The sequence below is a fragment of the Maylandia zebra genome, linkage group LG4, assembly GCF_041146795.1.
Source record: "Maylandia zebra isolate NMK-2024a linkage group LG4, Mzebra_GT3a, whole genome shotgun sequence".
Lineage (NCBI taxonomy): Eukaryota > Metazoa > Chordata > Actinopteri > Cichliformes > Cichlidae > Maylandia > Maylandia zebra.
This window is the reverse complement of record NC_135170.1, coordinates 11,652,115-11,679,384: the sequence shown is the minus strand read 5'-3', so window position 1 is coordinate 11,679,384 and position 27,270 is coordinate 11,652,115. Positions and strand designations below refer to the sequence as shown.

The following is a 27,270-nucleotide window of genomic DNA, read 5'->3' as shown; positions in this document are numbered from 1 at the left end:
TATAAAAATCAGTAGAGGGCAGAGACTCTTTAAAGTGTCTCAGGCCAGGAGATCCATAGAATACATATTAATACTCAAACGACGAACTCAATGCAACATTCAGGCTTCTTTTTTCTTATAGGGCTCTCATACAATGTAACCATGTTTGGGTCTGATATCGGTTACAGATATAGAGGTGGCTTGATGACTGACAGGTTCCCTCCCACATGGGCAAGCACTCTATGTAATTCTACATATTAATGATATGTTTGCTATACCACAAGAAAGTAGCACTTTCTTGCTGCTAAGTGGTGAGTTTGAGTGTGACAGAAGTCTGCTGGAGCTCTAATATCTGTCACGACAGAATTGCTGTCTGACATTATCTGTAACTGCTGCTCAAGTGTCTGACATCTATTATGAAGAAAGGAAACCCTCGGGGTGACCTAAAATAGTTCAGAAACAATCGAGATTTACAGTTCTGCGCATGTGTGCAGAGAGAAGTGAAACGTCTGAAAGGGCAGTCAGTCATTTTGATGGGATTTTATATAGAAAAAAAGATTATTGTTTTCATTATATAGATTAGTGTGTAGCTGTGTATTCCAACAAATTAATGGGTTCTCGTAATCTTAAAATATTTCCGATAAAAACACATGCGAGTGGTCACCATTTTGTGGAGGAAAGGGACAACGCCACTGGTGTTTTAATAAAACATCATCCTTTTCCTCCTCACTTCAAGCCTCATCTCCAAGAGATCGTGCATAAACATGCGTATTTATTATTGCATATATTATTGCAATGACTGTCAATAGAGATGTGGCCCTGTCTCTGGACAGCTGACAGCTATCTGACTAAATTAGAACAAGCTAGTTACGAGCAAATCCTATACCAGCTAATGTTAGGTTTGTCTCCTAAAAATCATACTTTCCCTCTGATAAACAGCTTGAGTACATTAACACGCGTGAGAGTTTATTTGCTAAGTGTCCAACAATCAACTTTTTTACATCAGCTTCAAACACAGTGTCAATAATGCTAGCTAGCAGCAGCTAAGAGAAGTTAACAGTGGCTAAGTGATGCTAACACCGGCAAAAACAATAGTCTTAGTGACATAAAAGTTCAGGATGGCCTCAACAACTCACTACAGTATTGCTATCATTGGTTGGAAGTGAACTTTTTTGACTCTTTGTGTGTCGGACTCCTTTCAGAAAGTTTTACAGCCTCTTAAAGAAGTAAATGCTTCTCACCCGCCATTGACTGCTGAGGTAAACAGTGGATTGACAGCCTTCCACAAATAGGGAAAAATTCTTGGGGGGATCCAGTCCAAACAGTAGAAACACATTGCCCAGCTGCAGCTGTTATGGGTTTAAGTCTAAATGTAATGTTTTTGAGCTCTCTTGGGTGACTAAAACATGTTTCCTACAACAGCCACGATAGCTAGGATTGCCAGGGGTGAGAAAGCAGAACTCGGCTGGCTGCAAACTACAACTTAACTGACATCTAGCGGCTAAATTTTTAAGCGCTCTAACTTTAAGAAGTGACTTTTTGCCGAGCCCTCACGATTCACAATGTTTTTCTTTCACTTAAAAGCGTGCGTCATGTATTAACTCGTATAATGACAAGAGTGAGATGCTTTTATAATTGCTAGTTATAATCAAACAAATAACAGGTCTGTATTTTAACAGAATTGGCATCTACTTGTCTTTTTCTTTCTTTCTTGTATTTTTTTTTTTGCTGAAAAAGGTCAGTTGTGTAATTTAAGAGGGAGTAGGCCTGTGTGCACGCTCGAACAGTCTCATTTGAGTGGCAGCATTTTTATGTTCATTACTTAACAGAGAGCCTGCATATAAATGGATTATTTCAAAGTATGCATATGCATCGTTTAAAGTGATGCAGCCATCTTGGGTGTGCTTGCGTTTACCTGTGTGAGTTGGGTCAATGCTCATGATAGTGCTTTTTTTTGTATGTGTGTGTGTGTGTGTGTGTGTGTGTGTGCGTGTGTGTGTGTGTGCACTTTCACTGTGGTGTTTGGATGTGAGCCAGAACTTTAAAACAGTCAATCAGCAAGAGTGACAAAAGAACAGAGAGGCACAGAAGGAAGCAACAACACATGCATACGGTGAAGCCCTAGAACATTTAGGCACTGGGACAGAAAAAAATATAAAATGCAGGAATAACTAATGTAGAGACACACTGTGCTTTTCTGTTTTCACTTCACTGCAGAATGAGCTCTTACTTTCCACTTATCTCACTCATGTAATCGCTTTCTTTCCCCTTTTCTGTCACTCACTGTTCTATCTCACTTCAGAACTCCTCTGTTCTCTCCGCATCATTTTTCTCATCTAATGCTCCATCTCTCTCTCTCTCTCTCTCTTTTCTGTCATGCTGTCTCTGCATTTATCTCTCCTTTCTCTCTCTCTCTCTTTTTTTTTTTTAATTAAAATCTGTCTGTATCGAGGGATTCTGTTATGTGGTGATTTAAATGGAGGGCCTGACATAAACGTAACATTACTGTCAGACCAAAGCAAATTCCATCAGCCCTGCTTAAATTTGCAGTGCTGGCTGTTTTCCAAAAGGCTTTTTTGTTCTGCAGCCAATATCTATACCATCTCCTATCTATCTTCTGATACTCATTTATGCTATTCTTTTTTTTTCTTAAAGTTTTCTGTGTCAGGTCAAAGGCATGAATCATGAAGGGTAACTGTTAACGTACGAGCTGGACTCGGACTGACGCTGCAGTCTTTAAGTCCGATGCTGATGCTAATATTTGAAAGCAGGAATGTTATGGTGAAATGAAAGGTTTAACTGTGATAGAAGCATGCGAGTGTTTCTGCTTTGGCTGTTTTTTGTACATAAAATGAGAACCTTTTAGTCCCCTTTCTGCCCCAAACAATGCACGTAGTTCATTATGTTTCTGATGTTCACTTAAAGTTCAGAAGCTTAAAAGCGCACAGTGCTTTTTCATTGGTATATGAAGTGGTTTTCTGGCTAATCAGGGTTTTTCCATCTCTTGTATTCTCTTCTCCTGAACCCACTCCTAAATGTTAGTAAAAATAAGCTCCATTTGATTAGCTGTTTAGTTTCCAAACTTTTTGTAGCTAGAGATCACTTATAGTAAAGTAAGTTTTCTAAGTTTCCCCCCTCATAATCCTGACAGAGTTGATCAAGCATAGGCTTTTTACCATTTGCACTCTAAAGGGGGTTAGACACACAGGAAGAGATTAACAGCGAAGTGACAACAAGAGATGAGGGATTGCCAGTGAAATTCTTTGACTTACAGCAATCACTGCTACATAGGCATTAGTGATGTGAAGTCGGTGGATACCTTTAGTCTACCTCTCTTATGCCCTAAGACTGCTGGGATAGGCTGTACATCCTCTGCAACGCTGAACTGGGTAAGTGGAAGATGGATGGATTGATGAATTTATCCATGCAGTGGATTCCTGGGATGTCCGCTGGTCCAAAATGTTGGGAAATGAGTGAATCCCTTGAACATGGTTATAGAACCATTATATTTTTCATTTGTTGCAAATTACAACCTTTTCCACAACCAAATACTTCGGATGTGGTACAATCATATCAGAGTTTCTGTTGTCCCAAAGATAATGGGGGCGGTGGCGAGGGACTCAGGAGTTCTTGTTTTGTTTATCTGCACCAACATATAAATATTCCAGCACAATTTTATAATTTATAATAGTAAATAATTCAATTATATACTTAAATTATAAATTATTTTGCAGAACCCTTGGCTATGGATTACAGACACCTACAGGCCCCAAAACCCCACTCAAGAGATCCAGCCGTCCACAGCGGTTTATTTCCGCAGCCTGTTTCATGGGCGTTGGTTGTATCATGCACCAAATGTGACGTCACCATTCAAGAAGTTTAAACAAGAAGGAAGGGGAAGTTTAAGGAGTTTTTAGGAAAATTCCTGTCAGAAAAGTTGTTGCAGCATCGCCCTATGCGTCTAAACTCTGAGCTCCTAAAGACCGACATGGCCGTGCACTTGTGAAAAGTCTGAGTCAGCATAAACTACATGTAACTGTTTCTTTGACAGTCAAAACAAAAAGGATGTGATGCTGTCATGGAATTGCAAATCTGGCGCTAATATTAGCTGTATCAATATATCGATGAGCCTCGCATGCGCAGAGACAGACCTGTATAGCTTGTCATGCACCTGCACTCTGTCACACTTGTACTGAGTTATGTGCCCACAGTGCCATCCACCTTGCTGTGAGAAATGAGACACTTCACCTCCTCATGAGTGTTAGCACTCCCTCCTCTCCTCTCCTCTCCCCACCCGTCTTCTTCTTGAACTCGCTCTCCCCTGGTGGATGGGAGCCTGTGGTCGGGTCTCCATAAATCAAAATGTTACCACCGGCACTATAAGGCTACTTTTTAATTAAAACTGTGAATCAGTCGGCCCTGATTATGAATTGTACTCTGCTGCCACTGAATAAAATATACAGGGCTCATTTGCTCTCCCCCTCTGACTCCTCTCTGTCTCTTTGTCTCATTCGGTCTGCTTCTCGCTCTCACTTTGCCTCTTGTTGCATGCGACTCAATTTTCCACCAGAAATTGAGAGTGTCCACACAGCAAAAGCCACGGCCACGCGCAGCCACTGAAGACTGTGACAGCATTGTGAAATAGTTGAGGAGCTTACTGGTTGCATAAACATAAAAACTCAATATGGAGGCTCCGGCGCCGCTGGGGTCAACGCTATTATATCACAGAAACAGCCAGGAGGACTACTAGGCCAGTGGGCCTTGTTTATTGTATGATGCCACTCTTTTAGCTGTGCCGCATCAAGTGAGGTTAGTAGCTGTTGAGTTGGATGCTTCCATTAAAGAGAAGCGAGAGCATTCAGCCCAGGTCACGCAATTCAAATCAGCTCTGCAGGGAAAGTAGCTCCTGGTTTTTAGCTGGAAGATGTACAAAGAATAGCGGCAAAGACTGGGGACAATGGCCGTGCTTTACTGTCAGAAACAGAGCAAACCCAACTCTATGAATACATTTATATGCAGAAGAGTGAGTCTTAAAAGCTTCTCTTTGGAGTACCATCAGGTTGAAGCTGAACAGTATCTCTCATTCAAAGGGACTTTATTGCTAATTTATGACCTTTGCGTGTCTTGCAAGTACAACTGACATCGTCTTAGGGAGATATGGGCATGAGCCAGGCCTCGGCGGAGTGGAAATTAGCTCAGTGGAACGCGGCGCAGGGGGGTGCCGCTGTGGCGCTGCCACCTCTGCTACCCTTAACTTTATATCAGCAGGCGAGTGCAGGGAGGAAGGACTAACTGGAATTCCATCTTACAGCTTTGCACAAACAAACTCATGAATGATAATGGGTTGCTAATTGAAGGTACTGGAGCGATTGACTACGCCACTGCAAATGGAGTCCTCCTGGTAGCCATGGCGACAGGCGAAGAGAGGCTCAGGAGGTCTCCTGACCTGAGCTAGAGTCAGATCATCTCTTACACCCGCTCCCCGTAGTCTACCCACCATGTGGATATATTTGCATCAATGAATATTCATAAGTAAGCTGTTGGTGCATCAGAGAGCTTTTTGAAAAGTTGGTTCAAGTGTTGGGTTTGTATCATACGACGGCATTTCAGATGCAAATGTTCTGACGATTTTTTTTGTTTTTTACCCTCTGTGTAATTGCAAGCAGTTAAGGTGTTAAACAAACAGAACAATTACACTTTACTTGTTGTATCCCTATTAAAAAAGATAAAACACCTTCTAATTACAGTAATTAGGAAACAGATTGTTGCCGCCTGTTTTTTATGCCTGTATCAAAGATCTCTAATGATGTGCACTGGATTTCACCGCTGATGAGCAATTTAAGGAGAGCAGAAGGTTTGCACAGTAGGAACTGTGATGACTGTCTGACCTGCAGAGGTGTCCTTGAGCAAGATGCCGAATCTCTGCTAGCTGGAAGGCTTTTTTGTGAGTGAAGATGGGACGGGAGCGAGCGGAGAAGAATTTCTCTACTAGTAACAGGTTCTTTTAAAAGCTGATTTTACACACTGGATAGCTTTGCATCACCTGAAAGGAGTTTCACCAAGGCAGTTTCACACCGATCAGCTACATTAAAACTGATGAAGGAATAAGATCAATAATCTATTTGTCTTAAATGGCACTCCCCAATGGCAGCAACCTCCTAGCAGGATAGTACACCCTACCACACTGCTAAACCTTTCAGGAACATCTCCAGAGAGCTCAAGATGTTGAGCTACATGTATATGCATGTCTCGGTGAATCAGAGCTGCTTCGGCGGCACAGGGCAGATAAATGCAATATTAGGCAGGTGGTTGTAATGTTGTGGCTGATCGCTGCATCAGTAGACATCTTGTCATACTCTTCTTTGGATTAGAAAAGCTGTCTTAGCTTTGCAGAGAGCAGTTTCACTGTGGTGCCACCCACTATGCTTAGGTGTTCACCTGTGGCAGTGTGTTTGTTCCTGTCTGCTTCCATTCCTGCTGGATGTCTGCCGATGAGCTGGCCGGTCTGACCGACTCTACGTCTTTGTGCATCTCAGCGGCTGCTGCCTGTCGAACTGGCAAAGCTGCCTGTCTCTGCGTGTCTGTAATGTTTTTGCTGCTGTCTCTTGGGTGCATGTCTCTCCCGGGCTGAGCTTTGGGTGCGATTAAATCCAGGGGACATCCATTGGAGAGGCGCTCTTAGATGTCATTATCCCTGTGGGGAGTCTCATCATCATCCTGCAGCAGAGAGAGAGAGGCGCTCGGCACAAGCAGCCTGGGAAGGCTGCAAGAGAGACAGCCATGACAGCCTTAGGCCTGCAAGTAAATTGTGATGATCATGCGAAAAAACATCACCCCCACCTAAAAAAAAATGCCGGAGATGAGATCTGTATGTATGTGCATTTGTGCATTTGGAGCTCTTGCTGGAAAAACAGCAGAAAGCTGTCACAGTCTGGCGAGGGCAGACTGTAGGTGTTGGCAAAAAGGACCCAAACGCAACTCCATAAACTGAACGTGGCGTAGATTTAACAGAAAATAAGCCGTTTATTGAGGCCAACAAAAAAGGAGTACAAACAGCAGGACACAGGTGAACACTAAACCATAACCTAAACTGGGTGAACTAAAGCTAAACACGAAAAACCTTAAACGTGGTGAACTGACATAGAATGCTGAAGTGAGGGTATGGTTAAGCAGACGACCTGACAAATGACATGCAAAAACAGAGGACTTAAATACACACATGAGGTGATCAGGGGAAGTGGAGACACATGAGGAAACAGCTGACTAACATGAACCTAATGACAGGAACAGTGAAGCTAAATACAAAGAACCAAGAACACATGACTCCTTCCAAAATAAAACAGGAAGCATAATGAAACGCAGACATGACAACCAGAACTTGACAACGTAAGACACAGACATGAAACACATGAAGAGCAGGGGAGACTTAACATGGGTTGGAAACATGAGGGGGAATTAATAAGAACTAAAATCACCTAGACATGGTAACAAATGAACTTAGAAAACCTGAAGGGCTTAACATAAACTATAAACATCAAAATGAACTCAAACTCAAAACACTGGGTCATAAGACCCAGGACCGTGACAAAAGCCCCGAGATAGAGAAAACCTAATCCTCGTGGAGCTTCTAATCATAGCAACTCCTGCGCAAGAACACCTGGAATTAATTGAAATGTGTAAAATTAGCAGCATGAATTGATAGCCGAAAATGAAAGTCATCAGTCAATATTCAGCCTGAGGGGAGAGCAGGGAAATATAGCTCTCCTAGAGTGTGTTAGCCTAGGTGGTATGAATTAGACAGGTCTATAAAGGATTATACGTGGATGATTTTTTTTACATAACCTCTTTGCTATTCTTTGTTTTTTTGTGAGGTCAGCTGACCAATTATCAGGTTTCCTTTTGTAAACAACTAAAATAAAAGTGTGCTAAAGTTCCTCAACGCAACATTTTACCTCTATGCACACTATTTATTGCACTCTACTTTTTGCAGTGTTAGTATTGTGTCTTGTATCGGCAGACTCGTAGTGGATTAGGCTATGTTCTTGCATAAGCATATTTCAGGGCTTGGCTTTTTGTCTATCCAACTGTTCCCATGAGATTTTTATTTCCAGTTGAGAAGGCAGATTCAGAGCGTGCAGACACATTATGTCCCATTAAAAAAAAAAAGAAAAGAAAAGAAATGGTTCCAGCAAAACATCCACCTGAGGTTATTTATCCCCACAATATAGGGGAGCATGTAGATATCATTCTGTACAATATTGTTATTCCTCACTACACATAAGGACTCTCATAGAAGAAGAAAAAAAAAACTTGCACTCCTACTAATCCAAAAAGGCAGAATCCCAGTGCCAAAAATAACAGCTTGGAATGAGATGGACGGAGGAGGACAGATTATTGGTGGTTCTAATCTGTGAAAAGCTGACAATAAAACACATTTAAAGTGATTACAGTGCTGTTATTGGCACGGGGAGGTCAATGCATCGCGCTCTTCCTATCCTTAGCATTGCGTTTCCACAACAATGCAGTCTGCTGCGTAACTGCACCCATATGAATGCTGCTGTAAAGGTCTTTCACAATGACACATGGGCTGAAGCGCTAATGCTGATGTACGGCGTCAGAGGGGAGAGAAGGCGAATAGATGAAAGGAAGCAGAGGGGAAGTAAGAGACAAGTAAGGAAGGAAGAGGAAAAAGAACAAGTGGAGAAAAGGGATTTTGGAGATGAAGCCACAAATCACGGGGAAGATTAAGCGTCTCTTGTGCGCGGTAGAGGAGGTGTAAATAGAAACATGTCCCAGGGAGAGATCCCGGAGAACAAGCGCTTATCTCCCTGAGTGTTGTCAAAACACATTTGTCAGTCTGACGTATTTAAGTGTCTCAATGTCTATAAGAGACTTGATATGCAAAAATAAACAGCTGATAGTAGTTGGAAGATGTTTAGCTGCAAACATGAAACATGCCTACAATGACACACTCTGCACAAGCATGCATACACACACCACCCGAGACTATAGGCAAAACTGCTTTCACTCCAGTGTGACCCTTGGGTTGATGGGAGATGTGTGGATGAGCAAGCTGATCATGCATTATCCCTGCATCTGACTCCCTCAGCTGAAGTACCAGCACATCATCAAACAGCTGCTGGCGCTTGTACCCGTTCAACAGCTGCCACATTTCACAAAACGATGAGGAAATGCTTCACATTGTGACTGTCTCTGCCCAGTAAATTAGCCAAGGGAGTACGGGGCCCTGGTGTTGCAATACTCTTTCCCCCACTGGACTGCCTCCTGTGGGAGCTTCCTTGAATGGTTTGTGGACTCACTCTGCAACCCTGTGGCCTGCAAACTGCCAGAAGCAGCTGCTGAGAAAATAGAAAGCACATCTGCACTGTGGTTACTTCGTTATAGGCAATATTTGGTATCAGTTGCATCATTTCTATCCTGAAGTGGCAAAGTTTTGCTCCTGCACTTACAGTCATATGAAAAAATAAGCACATCCTGTGGAAACAGGGTTCTTAGTAATGGTGAAATATTCAATCAAAGTGCACATCTTAAAGCTGCACAAATTTGAAAACAAATGACAGGAATGTTCATCTCTCCGAATTAGCAGCCCAGCTGATCAATGCAAAGTGAAGTCTCCAAGAATCCCCCAAAAGATCTGTGGGTAACTCTTGCAGTTGTTCGTTTTCAAGTTACAGTCAGTCAGAGATTTCACTTGCATTAGGAGAACAAAACACACGTTAGCAAAATAAGGTAAATCTAAAGTTTAGTACAGACTATGCGTTTTAGAATAAAGCACTTTTGGGGTTTAAATCAGTGAAGAACAGTTCTGTTGAGATATTTAAAGGCAGCAATTTCAAGTGGTGGCGCTTGTGTTATCACAACTGTAATTGTATCATTAACTTTTCTATTCAGCCAAACAAGCTTCATAACTAAAAAAATAATAATTTTGGACTACACCTCATGTAAACTATATGCCTGTTTTGGCTATATCATAGTCCCTCTACTGTATATTAGTCCAGAACTAGAATTCTGACTATAGTGCACAATATTTAAGTATTTTCAAGGGTCAATAAAGCCACATTTAATTTGAGAGGGTACTGATCCTGACGGTACAACTTTAATGAGAACTTGGTTTGGATGCAATCCCAGTGGTGGTGGTCTCGTCGACAAAGGTTAGCCTTTGAGTTTGTCAACGATTTTGTTCATAATTGTTTTCCAGCACCCCACCAAGCTGTGCAGGTTGTTGGGTCTGATGGTGTCAGGATCTTGTCTCTGCTTTTTGCAGATGATATGGTTCTGTTGGCTTCAATGAGGAACAACCAGGCTGAAGTGGGGCAGTTTGTAGCTGCTGACATGAGAATTACCACCTAGGAGGTTCTGGCTATCCATGGTTCTCAATCAGTAAAGGGTATAATGCGCACCCCAAGTTAGGAATGAGCTGCTGTCCCAAGTATCTCAGTGTCTTGTTCACTATTGATGAAAGGACAAAGCGGGAGACTGACAGACCAGCCTGCTGTGGTGAAGAGAAAGCTGAATGCGAAAGTGAAGTTGTCAATTTACCGGATGATCTGCTTTCCCACCCTCACCTGTTTCCACGAGCTGTGGGTAATGAGCGAAAGAATGAGGTCGTAGCGAAAATTAGCTTCTTCTGAATGCTGTCTGGGCTCAGCCAAAGAGATGGAGTGAGGACCTCAGTTGTTTGAGAGGGGCTCAGAGTAGGGCCACTATTCTTTTTTACGCCAAACGGTAAATGTTTAGGATGCTTCCTGGACTTGTGTCTCCACAAACCGTCTTTGTCTTCAAACCCGGACAAGCAGCGGTGGATAGATGTATGGATAGTGTGCAACAGTCACCTGATTGACTGATTCAGCAGGACACCTTTATAAAGCTAGAATGAACAATGCATAAATGAAGAGCATGTGCCTAATATTATCAAGCCAGATAAATAAAGTAAAAAGTTCCTTGTATTTTGGATACAAAGCATAATCCAGTGGAGAACAGAAGCACAGAAGCTCGGAGTGGATTCTAAATTCATAATACTTAATCCACAGACAGGATAATTAACTAGGTGACACGCTTCTGTGCTTTGAAGTTTGGAATTATGATGGATAGTTGTATATATCCAGTGTTAACTTGGGCTTTTAAACAGTTCTTTGGTTCAGTATTTACACGGTTTTCTTCTGCTTTTTGTGACCAGTCACACATAACTTTGGGTGGCTGGAATTTATATCCTCAAACTATTATCAATTCATTAAGGACAGTTAATTCAAGCAGTCTTGTAACTGGAGGAAAAACTGCATGATTTGCTAAAGGGCTAACTTTGCATTGCATTCAGTGCAGTACCTATGATCACTTAACCGGAACAGCTATAGTTCCATTTTAACTCGTCATATTGGATCCATTCTTAAGCAATTTACTGCAATTTTTTAAACTCATAATGCATTTAATAATGCTTTATTAGGATCTTCCTATAGCTTATACTGTAGCCTGTTATTCAATAATATGTTTATATCTATCTATCTATCTATCTATCTATCTATCTATCTATCTATCTATCTATCTATCTATCTATCTATCTATCTATCTATCTATCTATCTATCTATCTATCTATCTATCTATCTATCTATCTGTACATATAGATATAGCTGAAGCACGATTGATATAGGATTTTAAAAACTGATGCAATACAGATATTTGGTAATTTAAAAAAAAAACATTTCTTTCAGACGCATGAAAAATAAACACATTTCTGTAACATTTGTTAAGTGTAGTTGTCCTTACTAAGTTAATATGACAATCAATCTTAAAAATAATATTGCTTTATTGTCACAACAAGTGGTGGATTGCTCGTTTAGGCTTTGCCTAACTCTGCTCTGATCAGCTGTATGTTTGTAGTGCTCTAAACACCTGTTGTCAGCAGGAAAGTTGCAGAGAGCCCCCTGGTGGACAAACTATGCAAGCGCAACACCGAAAAGCGGTTTGAAGGGTGTTTCTCTCTTCTCTTCTGTACTTAACAATGACTGATATGTTAAAACTCATCATATCACTCCTGCTCTAATTATAACAACTGTTCTAACTGAACATAAACACACTGCCAACATATCTGTATAAATAAATGAAGGAATAACAACAATTTATTATTAGTAGTTTGCACCAGAGGCTACCTGAACCTCATTACTCTGAAAATGGAGTATTAACCTTGAGCAGGACCTTCTCACCAGTTCTGCAGCAGCTGCAAAGAAAGTCAGACAGAGAGATTCACTTTTAATGTCAAACCACATCTTGTCCAGACAAAAATGGAGTAAAATAACACAGTGCGGCTCTCTAAGTGGGATTTCTGCAGAGGGGATGTCAGTTAGGTTGCCCAGTACTCTACCTGCCTACCTACCTTCACAGCAAAAGCATCGACAACAGCAGAAGCTGTACAGAACTAAACTTACATACACATACACTCCAATTATAAATACAGTATAAAATGCATGCAGAGGCGTAATCATAGACTACTTTCCTCAACAACACCTAATCTCAAACCTGTAAAAATAGAAATAAACTTATAAACTATTTTTAAATAAAGACTTGAAGGTAACAAGGATTTCAGCTTAAGGCCTGAGTAGTCTGCTCCGTTCCTCCCACCCACCACAGTGTCACCAGTTGTGTGTGTGTGATCAACCGCCCCCGTGTCTCGCTGCTGTGTGGTCAAAGAGGTTGTCCAGGTAACGTTTTCTTTCATCACCTGTCAGCAAGGTGCTGCCTGAGGGTTTAGCCTTGGATCACAAAGAACGCGCAATGTGATGCCAAACAACTCAACAGCCTTCGATTACAGCTGTTAAAAATAGTCTTTTCCCCTTGCAGAACATTTGTTTGCTGTAATGAAATCACAAGCTCGGACTGACAAACGAATTACACTCGTTAGTAGCCTCCAGTGTGCAAAAGCGGGCTATTTCTCAAACTCCCGGTGCTTATCCTCAGCGCTGCAGCTCCTGACGTATGAGCCTCTCCTCATGACATTCTTATTTCAATTAAAAGGAGAAATGAGGCCGTCGCAGCACGCCTGACTTGGCGGTTAAGATAATGTACATGCGCCATAGACATTTGAATGCCATCGTCTGCATGTCTTTCCAAATATCAAAACTGGGCAATAATTGTGAAAAATGACCGAGCGCCTTTGTCCTCCAGTTTTCATGCAAATAACGCCATCGACAAACCTGACACATAATGAGAAGAGCGTGATGAGAGAGTGCGAGCACAAGAGAGAGATAAGTGGGAGAACTGAGAGGAAGCATTGTTCAGAGACAAAACTATAAAGCGAGAGAACGAAAGGGTTACACCGAGTTAAAATGGAAGAAAGATAAGGAGGGAATTGGGGAGGAAGGGCACGATGGGTGCTTCAGTGTCCCCTTTTTCTGGAAATAGAGACCATTATGTCAGTAGATTGGTCCTGAATCCTAGTGAACATGTGACTGCAAAGCCTGGCCGGTCTGCTTTGCTGAGGGGGCTGGTGAGTGGCTGCATCAGAACATCATGTTCAGACACAGGCCCAAACACACACACACACACACACACACACACACACACACACACACACACACACACACAGCACCTTCCACCTCCACAGTGGGCTGCACAGACAGTCTGCATGAATATTTATCAGAGCAGGTTTATAATGAGTTCACACATTAGACAAGCATTTCTATCACATGCTCACGTATTGTAGGTTTGGCAGCGATGCTGGCGTCCAGCTGATTTCTCCTCTCATCAGTATGCTGCGCGGTGACCCGCTATGTGGCCCAGTCACATCCCCCGGGGCGGCAGGGGCTCGCCTCCTCAAAACGCTGCCAACAATCGGAAGATGTTCCTAATATTGTCAGGTGCCGGCGGATCAAGTTCAAATCAAAAGGTGTCTCTTCAGTAAAGCTTAGCGGCGAGGAGACATTCTTCCTGCTGGCTTTCATTTGGACAAAAGACATAAATGTCAGTTCTAAAAATGCATTAGGGAGAGAGCAGGCCACTGCGAGTGCTGTTCGCAACCTTTCAAACTAAATTCATCAGCTATACACACAATTATACTACCCGCAAGCACACAAACCGTTTCTTGGCAGCAGTGTTTCTCGTCCTGTGTGGATTTATTGCTGCAAAAGGAGAATATCTTGTGATTGGAACAGATTGCTGTTCAGTCAGATATATTAAATAGAAACTGTCTTTTCTGATTGACATGAAAGACAATTTTCCTGATTGCATATTTTGTGTGTGTTTGGGGTTTTTTTTTCATAGTGGACAGCTTCATGACCTTCCCTGTAACATTTACCCTGTGGACTCTTTGTTAGTTAGAAGCATGTGATTTATAGGTAGCAAAGCCCCCAAAATAACAGCAAAAAGATGAACAGGGAAGCCAATTACGGCACTACAATATCTGCGTCCCTTCCTCTTTCAAATTCCTGCAGCAGTACGAGCCGTATGTCTTTGGCGCAGCGTTTTGAGTTATGGGCTTTATTTTCTGCTTGATTTTTATTTCCTGGGTGATTTGATCTAGTTTTACATTCTCAGGTTTTCTTAGTTTTGCAGTCTTGTTGTTCCTGTATTCAGTTTATCCTTCCTCCCCTGTGCTCCCCGTGTCTTCTTGTTAAGTCACTGTCTCTTTTTTAGGTGTTTTCATACTTTATGTTGATAGTCATTTTGTCCCTTGTGCCTTGTTTTTAGTTTTACTCCCCCCCCGACTCATTTTGTGATTCAGTTTAGCTGTCTTGTTTTCCCCAGCTATGTCCAGCTCCCCTCGTTGCCCTTTTTTGTATATATAGTGGTCTTCTCCTTAGTCTTTCTCAGTGTCTGTTTTCATGTCCTGTGTGGTTTCTTGATCAGTGTTCCTGTGCTTATACTTTGTGGTTCCTTTTTGAACTTTATGTTACAGACTGTGCTTCTCCTCTGGGGCTTTGTGTTTTTGCCTTGTGTACTTTCTGTTATGTCCTGCCTGCTTTCTGTGTCTGCGTTTTGGGTCCTCATCATCACACTCTGTGCAGTCTGCATAACCTGCAGACTGCACAGAGTGTTGGCCTACTCTTCCTGGTTTATTGGCCATTTGGGCACACTTAGTAACAGCAGGCTTTTTTGGTTGGGATGCATAACTACTGGAAACAGTGTCCTCCTGCCTAATTGAGTGAGGCCCCAGTCACACATTCCTAGAGACCGGTCAGTGGCGCCCTGGCAACACCAAATCACTTGGGGAAAAATGTGTATTCCCTAACTGGTTGATTTTATTTGATTGTTTTTTTTATTTTTTATTTTTAACAGGGACAGTGCACATTAACCCATCATCATCCAAGGATCAAACAGGCTGCCTGGACCTATATTATAATTTCAGGAGCCTTTTGAATTTTCTCTCTATCCCAAAATGTTTGAGGAATGATGGTAATGTGAAGCACACATGGTGAAATCTATTTTTCTGTTTGTGTTCAGGCTAATTCTTTCAGACAGTGGGAGTGTCTTATGCTGCTGTGATACATCCCTGTAAAGCTTGTCTTCCCTTCTTTCCGAAACCATTTGGATTTTGTCTCTAGCACAAACTGTAACAGAGTTACAGTCATCTAAAGAGTGCTTGTAAAATGGGCCTCCTGACATACCAGTGGTAAAAAAGAGTTAATAAATATTGCTGTGCATGTGCCTGAGTTAGCAACAGGCTAACATTCATCCATAGTTCCAAACCAGATCTGAAAAACAGCAGCCTCTTTGTGAGGGCAGCCAGCAAACTCCAGGAACCGATCAGTGATTGAACATTTACCGTAAGAACTGTTATAACTGTTCTCTAGGCCCCTAATGTCTTGTGGCATTACAGCAATGGAGATTGAGGCAATAGTGACTATAAGAAATGTCCTGTCCTTGATCCTGTGCATTTTACCGTAAACATAGATTCATACTCTATAAGAATATGTTGTGCAAATTACACCAGCATTGCAACTCCAGTCATTAGGATAGTGGATGGTTTGCTTTTATATAGTCCCTAAGAGGCAAATTTGCTGGACCTTATTTTAAGCTTTGGCTATTTTAAAATTTCCATAACAGTTTAATTTAGTATCATAAAAGAGGCTGATATATTTCCTGTTAATTAACCCATTAATCGGTTAATGGGCTCCAGCATACTCAGAAGATATTTGGCTCCTCAGCATCTTGACCTGCACACACACAAAATAAAGTATATGTGTGTTTATGCTGCTGTATGATGAACGGCATAAGTGCCCACCATAAATGTATATATAAGATGATGAACATGGTGTAAAGCCCAAACAGGAGCTCCTTAAGTCTGCATTCTTTGTAATGATCAGCCGGTAATGATTGCAAAAAGACCAATTACATAAAAGTCTGTGAGAAAATGATCCTTTAGCTTCCTTGATCTACAACCTCATCTCACTATTTGAAATGGGTTTATGGTCTCTAATGCTAGTTTCACATCTTATTGAATAAAACATGATGTCCATTTTGTAAATTAAGTTCTCATTAGAGCCAAAGAAGGAGGGCACACTTAAACACTTAAAGTTACTCCTGTATAAACGTGTGGTGTCCCTGAAGTTTTGGTCCAACACTCACATATAGGAGATAGGACAGATAGGTATTCATTTGCAAAGAAAGATGAGTGTTTATAGGTGGTTCCCCTCTAAAACTGTTCTTCCCTTTGTGTGTGTGTGTGTGGTTGGGGTCGGAGTGGGGTGGAACCTATATGGCCTTGAGCTGGTGGAGGCTATCCACGATCCATCCGTGTGTAACTGATATGGCAGCGATGTGCACTCGTGTGGCTAATGGAGCAAATGATGGGTGAGATGTGAGGGCCGGGCGACGGCGAATTGGGGTCATTTGGTGGCGGAGCCTCGTCCGTGTAATCTACAGTTTCATTTTGTGTTTCTTTGTGAAACAAGCTTGGGCTCGCTGTGGCACTTTTTAATGGCCTCATCTTTCTGAGTGATCGTTGGAGTTACACGGCGCGTTGGCTAATATAACCTGTACCCCAGGGGTGTGTGTGTGTGTGTGTGTGTGTGTGTGTGTGTGTGGCTGCAGGGTAATATATATGTGATGCGGAGAGAAAGGGAGAGGAACATTATAAAAAAAAGTAATTGTATGTGTGTGTGTGTGTGTGTGTGTGTGTGTTTGTTCACATGCCGGCTGTATCAAAGGTCTCCATGTTAATGGTAATAAGTTGGTGTGTGAACTACACCCACTTTAAGGACGCGCAGCAGTGCTCTGGACTTCTGCTGCACTTATATGATCAATGCTTATTACAAAATGTGTGAGTGTGCGTGTGTGTATCTCTGTGTCCATCAACTGTGTCTGTGCGCATGAAGGCTTATTTTAATTGTTGCCATGGAAACAGAGTGCTGCCAGAGAAGTCCAGATTCAAAGAGGGCATCTCTCTCTCTCTTGCTCCCTCTCTGCTTGTCTTTTTCCTCTTGTTTCTCCTCTTCTCCTCCATCCCGCTCTCTAATCTCTCCCCCTCTCTCCTGCTCCTCTTTTTTTTCTCCTTTTTAAAAAAAATCTTTTATGCCTCTCACTGAGGTCCTCCTCAGTTTGCCTCTCTTTTCGTTTCCTTTGCCCGCCCTCCTCCTCTCCTTTTTTCTTTCCTCATGCCTCTTATCAGCCCTCCCTCGATCCATCCCTCCCGCTTCTCGGGTCCTTCCTGGAGAGTGGTGTGCAGTTGACTATTAACACAGGGACCTGTAATTAGCGCTGACGAACCTCCAGCAATTAGTCTCGGCTAAAGAAGTTGTTCTGTCATCTCTGCGCCCGTCCCTTTATCCCTCTTTCAATCTCGTCCTTCCTCTCTGTCATTTCCTGTCTTACTAGCTGTCAGCGTCGCTTTGTTTTAGCGTTTTTTGTTCTTCTTTGTACCTTCCATCTGCCTCGTTAGCGGCAGTCATGTACAAGAGACGCGCACAATACACCGCTCAGAAGCAAGTTTATGAGAAGCTACACCCCCATCGCCCTGGGTATGTCTGCCCACGAAACCAAAGTGAACATCTATTCCCTCCGACTGTTACACCTACACCAGCTATATGCTGATAAGCTCAAGAGGACGCATGCCCTCCCACTCACTCAGATGTAAACACGTAGAGAACACAGACATCTTCTTTTTCATGTCCGGCGTCATCGCTCCAGCTGTCTTTTTCACCTCTCCTCGAATCATTTCTGGATCTCGCTGATTTCTCTCTTTTCCTTTCCTTCGGTCGCTCACCTGGCCCCTCTGCATCTTCGTTAATGAAAAGCTCTATAAATAATGCGCAGGGAAGAGGGAATCAGACAGCAGGCAAGAGAGAGAGAGAGATACGGTCAAGTAGAACGTGGGAGGGAGGTGAAAGGATGGAGGGACGGACAGCAGACGAGTGAAAGTGCTTAAACTAGGCCAATAGGGGTTGAGTGAGGTGGGCGGGTATCATATCAAAGCCTCGCGAGCTGCTCCGAGCACCTTTGCCGTCAATCCCTTAATCAATTCCGGCGTTAGTCGGTTTGTCCTCGTCTCAGGTCGGCGTGTCAGTCATCTCGCTCCAGACAGTTAGTCAGTCAGCTGAAGTTGGCGAGGAGCCGTCTCTCCCTCCATCCAGCCCTTTATGGTTTTTGAGTTCGCTCGCTCTGTTCGTCCCTCCTTCCTCTGCTGCACTCTCAGCCGTCTCATCTGGAGGGAGAGTTTATATCATCCTTATACTATAGTGCTGCTTCAGGAGTCCACATGAATAATTGATGCTTGTAAGATTATACTTGAAAACTCTGAACTGTGCTCCATTATGTCGCGTGTGTCTCTGTTAGTGTTGATACTGGAATATTAATCAATATCATCTATTTTTTTTAGCTAGATATTCATTAAAAGACAAATATAACAAAGCTATATCATGACGACAGCAACCAGCGCTGTGGGTGTGTGAGAGGAGGCGCAGCTAAAGCAATGCTTTATGTTTAAGATGAAATATAAAATGACCAACAGTTTGGATCTTCGCTGATATTACGCAGCGTTGTAAAACAAAATTATTACATCCAAGAATATATTTACTGATTTTATTAGTAAAACAATACATGAAAAACACCTCGAATCAAAAACTGTATTTGGCTTATTCGCCTTTTTTCATTTGCACTCCTTTCGCTCCAACTCAGGTTTTTGCTTTGCTCCCATTTACTGCTGCAGCGGTTCCTCTTTTCTCTGCAATCAGCGTTTGTTTACTTCCGCACACACAAAATAGATCCGACTACTCACAGGTGAAGTGAAGGAAGCAATGATTTAGTTCCTTGTCTTGAGCCATCCCTTATTTCTTTGCATGTTGGTTCCAAGTAGCCAGGCTTTGTTATAATTTCTAAAGTGGTCATGCACAGTAGTTCTCCAGACTTTCTGAAAGTGTTTCTTTCAGTCCTTGTACTTAACCATTTTCAGAAGCATTTTGAAAACTGACCTATGAGTCATGAGAACAATCATGAGAAAGCATCTTATTGACAGCAGCTTCGTTTTCAGCATGGCAATGACCACAAACACGCTGCCAGTGTACTACAATCATACCCGGATAGAAAAGCACACAGGGGAACACTATCAGTGTTACTGAAGCAGTGTTAGCGTCCCTACTAGTCGGTGAAGTGATGATGGGTGGAGTAAACACTGCATGAACTGAAGGCAGAAATGTAGCTTTTCGAATCGCTGTCAGTCCAATTTCTGATCCAAATATCAGATCTGTGTATCCATACCAGAAATTTGACCTCATCTCTTATCTCTATTTTCCTTTTAAAGTTTGCTTTGTCTTGATATTTCTCTTCCTTCTTTGTCCCATTTCTTTGAACTGACATTAAATTATGCTTTGATTCATATGATGCATCCAGCCCTGATTGGCAGTTCATTTGTTAACCTCTGTTTCTCTTCATCTCCCGCTTCTTTTTTTCTCTTTCCTTCTTCTCTGTCATCTTGTTTTGTCAAATCTCTGCCTACCTCCTTTTCTTCTCTTTCCTATCTCCATCTTCTTCTCCTCCTTGTCTCGGCAGGTATTGCTCTCCCACTCCTACACCATGCCTGTCTGCGGATGCCGCGGCTGCTCCCCACCTTGCGGCCATGCCAGGGCTTGCTCTGGCACCCCCTCGGTTGCTCAGGAGCAAGAACGGGTCCGAACCCTACATCCACCCCCGCCGCCGTTCCACCACCACCGCACCGGTTCGTCTCTCTGCCTGTCCCTCCTTCTCCTGCTCCTCTGCCTTCTCCACCTGCCCCCGGCCTGCCACTCACGGAGAGACAAGCCCGGCGGAGGAGGCGGTGGCAGCCACTATATTCCCATCCCTCAGCCTCCTCCCCACCACATGGCCCTGCCCAACATCTTGCACGTCTTCAGCATCGCTGTCGTTCTGGTGGGCAACTCCAGTGAAGTGGCGCTGGCCGGGGCCCGAGAGAAGGAAGACTTCATTCACATGGCGCCGAATGTTGAAGTGCTGACCATGAATGAGACTGACCCTAAGAGCATTATCAAGAGCATCTGCGACCTCATGACGGAGCACTGGCTACAGGGCGTGGTGTTTGGGGATGACACTGACCAGGAGGCCATCGCCCAGATCCTGGACTTCATTTCAGCCCAGACGCATATCCCCATTCTCGGAGTACGCGGAGGCTCCTCCATGATCATGGCTGCCAAGGTAGGTCACTTCCACACAAGAGGACAGCTTTTGTAAAAAGGAATTAGCACCATTTATGTGTAGGCTGTGTCTTAATATTAAAATACAAAATATCCAATTATGCCAAACCACATGTACACCTCCAATTCTTGTCTTGTTATTGGGTGACTGGCACAGACAACTTATCAAACTGGCACGCTGGAGGAGAAGGTAACGCTGTTTTTGCTTCTCACAAGGCCAGTCCTCACTCTAACCTTAAATCTCAGCTGCGTTTCATTTCCGATTGGCTGCTGTCAATCACGCTGTTCCCACTGCTTTCCCCCCGTGAAATCTTGTCACGGATTGATTACGTGTTCCAATCAACAAAATATGGATTTAAAGTCTCCAGACGTAGCCTAGGTGATGGAAAGCAACCCTGGCCTTAAACGTCTGCTATCAAATAGGTGAGTTTGTATTTGGCAGTAAGAGTAAAAAAACTGTGGTTCTGCACTATTCATGTGTGCAAGTATGACTTAAAAATGACACAAAGCACTTTCGTGTAATTTTATGTTATAATGAAGCCTCAATAAAACAGAGAAAGCATAGCTTGACTGTAACAGAGGGCTTCTTGACTCTTCCTCCACCACCTTCCTGTTCCTGTTTGCAGACATGCAGACAGACAGACAGACAGCAATGCTAAGCTGGGGTGTCTCACTTGAAAGACAAAGTGCCAACAGAGCTGATGCCAGTGACAGGATCAGCTGGAGATTGCACCAGAATAGAGAGCTAGATCTCTGCCTATTTACTACGCCCTGCCTAATGGGATAAAACAATCTGCTGCTGCTTTATCTGTGTCCGCCTGGGATCTGGATTTGGACTCCGCTTCTCAAAATCAGCTCATTCATTTGGTGCTGGCTGGGAAAAACACACACACACAGTTAAGGAAAAAAGTATAGATCTATGACGGAGAGTGAAACCTGGTGTCTCAGTCTTATCTCTGCCATCCACGTCTTCATGTAGTCATCCTCTAGTTTGTCCGCGTACCCTCTTGGTGGCAACAGGTCGTTGCGCCAGCAGAGATGTGAGCTGCAGTGACACGCCGAGGCCAGCGGCCACCACTGAAACTCTTCTCTCTGTTCCTTCTCATTAGAGCTCTAAGGAGCGAAGTGGCAGACTCCAATTGCTCCACTCCAATTGCAGACACTGCTGCTTGGCGGACACATCTATGCTCACAGTTCAGTCCTCGTACAGACACGCACCCCCACACCCAGACCTGCTAATCACATTTTTTTTTTAAAGAAAACAAAACTGTATAAATCATTTCAAGAACTCCAATCGTCATCCAACTGTGTTAAATATTAAAATTTCTATTTGTGCTTCACCGAATGCAAAAACACAGGCTGAAGAAAATCCACGAGAAAGAAGGAATGGGCCCGTGTGAACATGTTTGTGTGTGTGTGCAGCAGCGGTGTTGTTAATTAAGTGCACGTGGCCCTAAGTGCACCACGCGGTGGAAAAAGAGCAGCGTTTTGTGGAGAAGGATTAAATGGATTTCCCCCAACTGCAAGCCAGAGACTGCCTCCCCTGAGAGCTTCCTCCTGGCTGCGCTGAGGTCTGGGGGAGTCAGGAGGGACGAGGTCGCACCAAGGCTCAGTGTCCCCGAACGGATTTGTGTCTGCCTAATGGGCTGAGACAACGGAGTGCCGAAAGTATAGCAGGGAAGGATCAGAAGGCAGGAGAGGGAGGGAACGCAAAATACATGAGTGAAAATAGAGAAATTGAGATAGCGGGGGGAGGAAATGAGACTGAGGGGACTAAATTCTACTTTGAGGGAAAGTGGGTAGGAAGGGAGAGGCGGGACGTGGATCAGGTGGGGTTCAGATGGGGGCTGCCTGTAGACGAGACGGGCAGATGTGGCCAGAGGGCACAAAAGTAGTCAGTTTAAGACCATTCAGACTTGAGGGGAAGGGGGGGATACTGTGTCTAAAAGTGAGTGGTAGGTGCTGAGAGAGATAAAGAGAGAGGGGGAAAGTTTCCTCTCTCGCGGACAGCTGCGATGGAGAAAAAGCGATAAAGTATGGAAGATAAAATGAAAGGCAGAGTTATAGAGCTTAAGAAAAATTGGCTTTTGGTATTTGTGTGTTTTTTTCTGAGAGAGCATCTCCAGGAAATGGACTGACAAAGATTGGGAAATAGGGATGGAGTACGGGGCGTTTATCTTAGGGCTCCTAATCATCACATGCTCGCGCGCGCGCGTGCGCGCGCGCACACACACACACACACACACACACACACACACACACACACACACACACACACACACACACACACACACAAATGAGTGCATCCGCCAAGACTGAAGGCCAAATGCTGCTATTACAGTTGACAGCATAACCCCTCCTTTTTCATTACACATCCGAGGAAAGATGATAACAGGAAACGACGGAGAAGGTGGGGAATGTTGTGTTTGGGGTTTTAGTGTGTGCTGGAGAGGAGAGTTTTCAGGACTGGTACAAGATAATTCCATAAAACGGCCACTCTGCAGGAGAGTAAGTGTGAAGAGTCAAACTGGATCTTTATCAGAAAAATGCTCTTTTTCATGCATGCATGAGTGTTACTTACAAAGCAGTATCATTACCAAGGAACATGCTTTGGGGCTGAAACTGCAGTTCCCTAAATTAAAGGCTGACTCCAGAAGTGAGCGGATCCTCGTGGAATCACATGTTCAGTAGACAGTAGACAGCGGAAAACACGGACGTAGCTTTGGGGTCGGAAAAACGCCAATGCTAAAAACCTGCATTCTGTCTGAAAACCACCAGATGGCGATACCTGTGGGTGCGCAAAGACGTCCTATAAAAGTCTATGCGATAATGGCTTTCTGTTCTGACCTCCACAATATTTTCCTGCAGAGTTCATGAGCGCACTCGTTTGGAATCATTGCAGAAATTTTTTTTAGAAATCTCGGTGATACTATGTTTCAAAATGGAGGATTATCTGTGGTGTGAAACTGCACACAGTGGTTTCAGTCAGACTCGCCATCATATCTGGCTATTTGCAGCTGAGACACCAATGGTGAGTAGCTCATCTCATTTGCCAAGATGCAAATGAAAAGCTGAGTTTACCAAAATACACGTGCACACGTGGACAACACCAAATATCTGTTTTAATGTGCAGTTAACTTTAGTAATAGCTTATCCTAAACTCTTGATTCTCAATATACAAGGAGGCCTGCGGGAAATGAGTCTTCTACTCAAAAATTAAGGCATTTTATCCATGTCTCATTTACAGAAGCGTTTTCTTCCATGTCTAAGCGTTTTCTAAAATTGACACTCAAGGTTCAGCATGCAGACTGGAGCAGCCAGGGATCGAACCACCAACAAACCAACCACCAACCGTAACCACATTGTAGATCCCCTCCTTGGTTCAACGATGGTCATTCCCTTTTCACGTAAATGGACTATTTGACTCCTCATTCAAACCAAGAACCAAGCCTTCTTTTTACACTTACAGGCCCATTAGGTGTAAATACAGAGCAGCGTCTTATCCTGATGAGGTTGCTCTTCTATTTTGTGCCATCCACTTTGTCAGAGGTTCCTTGGTTTCCCTGATATATAATTCCCAGGAACCACAAACACTTTATTGCCCAGTTTATGCTGTTGGACCTGATCCTTCGGGTGAACCCGTTTTTGTAGCATTTTGGGGTTTGAACAAATGCATCTCAGCTGTTCCGATACTCCTGACACATAAAGGATCACCAATGGTTTTTGCTTGGGCAGCGTTCGTTCTTCTTCTCTTCTGAATCACCCGGAGCTTTCTTTTGGCCTCTTCGCAGCTTTGTTAAACGCTCAGCTGGGATAAGCACATTTACTCAGGGCCTCTTTGATATGTTGTTCTCCTCCTTCCCTGGCTGTTGTGTCTGGCAGGAACGGTGTTCGCTCTGTGTTGTAGCCTCCTGATGACGCCCAGTTTATCCTCCAGTGGATGATGATACGAGTCAAACCTTAAATACTGCTCTGTATGTGTTGGTCCCTCCCTGGTTAACTTTATGTGTTTGTCTAGGAAGTTAACATGAACAATGAATTGTGGTACATCCCGAGATTCGTGGTACCCCCCACCCAAAAGCAAAAAACCCGACTGTGTCCACAACAGAATCAACTTTCTGGGATTTCCTTACCTTTACTATTAAGCCTCCATTAAGACTCTCACATCTATATCAGTGAGTAAGATCAATGAGGGAGGGAGGGAAAGAGGGAAGGCATGACGATAAATAAGAGGATGAGTGCTTTGTGTGGATGGCCACATGACTGAGAAAACAGAGGGAGAGAGGGGAGTCGGGGAGCGACACAGACCTATTTGCAGCAGTGGTGTTGCCATCTATCCAAACAAAAAGAGAATCTGCCTACGCCTGGATGGAGGAGGATGGAAGAGGAAGAAGAAGAAGACGGATCGAGCACAGCTGTCCGCACATCTGTGAAAGACTGGATAAGATAACCAAAGAGAAAACACAGGCACTCATCTAACTGTTTAAGTGCGTGCGGGTCTATAGGCATCTGTGTGTTTGTGTTTATGTAGCCAACATGACTGTAGCTGCCAGTCCTTTTGTCACTAGTGATTTCCAGCACCACCCTGTTTGTTGTAGCACTACAGTGTCTGTTGGACTGCAGTAATCAGCATGATCTAAAGCTCTGGCTAATGCTCATATTATCAAGACATGCGGCGCTATTTTCCTCAGCTTGTCTAGAAGGTACGGCTTTGTAGTGGCACAAATAGCTGTAGTTGTTGCCGATCACCCCCAGGGCCACTACGCAACAAGAATAGTGAACCAATCTGAGGGAGGAGGCAGTCGTTGTAGATTAGGAGGGAGATAGCATCTGCTTGTGCATAGGATTTAGCTATAAGATCGTCAGCAATTAACGAGAAAAAGGGGAACGCAGCCAACCCTGATTACTGGAAACTGTAATATAATATGAATAACATTTGCACACATGCAGGAGGATGCAAAATGATGGCACACATGCTTTTTTCCCTCCATAAATGTACAGTAACATGTGTCACAAGGGGGATTAATGGATGCATATTAAACAGATATTCTAAGAAAGTCTAAACTGTTTCCACGACACCATCGCATCCACACACAAAGCATCCACGGGGGGATGCTCGGGCGCTCGGGCACACAAACAAATCTGTTCCCTCGCATCCATTGTGCGACTGGCAGCTTTCTTCAGAAGCCAAACAGCAGGATGCGATCAATTAACTTTTGCCCAAATAATTCAGCTGTTTTCACCGCTCCAAACGTGGTCATTTGCACTGCGGGTGTCCCGAGCCTTTTGTGAGGGGAGAGAGAGAGAGCAATTTTGTGTACGAGCGCGAGTCGTCCCCGTCTGCGTGCCTTTGTGTTCAGAGGAGACCGGGCTGATGTTGAACCGGAGCCAGACGTAATTGCCGTGGAGTGCGCAAGTAAGCCAGTTGAACCATTTAATCACAGCGCCAAGAGGGAGTTCAGTGGTGCAATTAACGCCCGTACCTCTGAAGAAGCATGTTCCGGTCATTCTCTGTGTTTACGTTTTACCCTATAGTTAGGAGGAGCTGTTCTTTCAAATTTTGGGCCCCAAAAGAAACAGACTTGTTTAGGCGTCGTTTCTGTACGCTCACCGTGCCCTCTTGGGGTTTTTATCCGGGGCGGTTGAACATAAACGTTTCTGCATTTATATTCCCAATTAATGTCCTACAATAGCACCTATTGTTGTAGCAATCACCGAGGTCCTGTACTCTATTAATGTAATGTGCCGTTCGGCTTGGCAGGACCGCGTCCTCGCTAAAACATAGATGCAATTAGGAGCAATTTGTAAACGATAAGAGAATTAAAAAGCGAGTGTTCCTCTGCCTGACGTCGCTCTCTCTCTCTCCGAGTTTCTCTTTGTCTGTTTTTATTTCTTGCCTCCCCCCCATTCTGTTTCTGTCTGTTCCAGTCTCTCATCTGTGTCCCTCGCCTCTAATTCTTCAATTCATTTGTGGATTTTATTATTTTTTTGTGTCCAGCAAAGCATATTGAACCCCATCTAACAGCTTTCTGATCTATCCTTTCATCCCAGCTATGTTCTCTTTACTTTCTTTTCCTTATTTTTTTTGGTTTCATCCCCAGGTGCATCTCGGTCAGCTCATTTACTGTCTGTGTGCCTGTAGCAGTGTCCCAAACGGCTGCTTTCAAATGCAAAAAGATTACTGGGAGAGTTCCTTTTCTGGAACTTTGCACGTGTTTTGAGATTGTATATATACTTTTTACTGTTACACAAAAAAATGCTAATATAAACGCTCAGCTGAATCCCGAAATTTACATTGTGGTCCACATACAGCCTACTTTGATCTTAAATGGGCCAGACCATTGTAGCTCACCCTTTCTGCCAGTGTAAAGAAGTTTAATTACACTTTTAATCCCTGAGATATCATAACGTAGAAAAAAGAAGTGCAATTTCAACTGTATGCCTCATGATAAAGAAATACTGCTGTAATAAATGAAAGAAATCTGCCAGCATGACTTTTTGGGCTTAAACTATAAGAAATAAATGTATAATGATGCATAAAAACGCATGTCATTGCCCAGACTTAAAATAAAAATAAAACAGATAGTTTTGGTCAATTCACAGAAAACATTTTTTGTTTTGTAACTCTTTGTAAGAAAATAGAAACTTCTCAGTTTGACA

The 27,270-nt window shown here is 43.3% G+C and overlaps 1 protein-coding gene across 2 annotated transcripts in view; it reads left to right on the top strand.

The window, feature by feature from the left end:
• The window catches only part of grin2ba (glutamate receptor, ionotropic, N-methyl D-aspartate 2B, genome duplicate a), a 145,527-nt gene that overhangs the window by 18,545 nt on the left and 99,712 nt on the right, over positions 1-27,270 (top strand). For both annotated transcript variants that reach the window (XM_004563025.4, XM_014409421.3), the window contains exon 4: positions 19,973-20,611. In XM_004563025.4, coding sequence (XP_004563082.3) covers positions 19,973-20,611 — 639 coding nt within the window. The remainder of the gene's footprint in view (positions 1-19,972; positions 20,612-27,270) is intronic.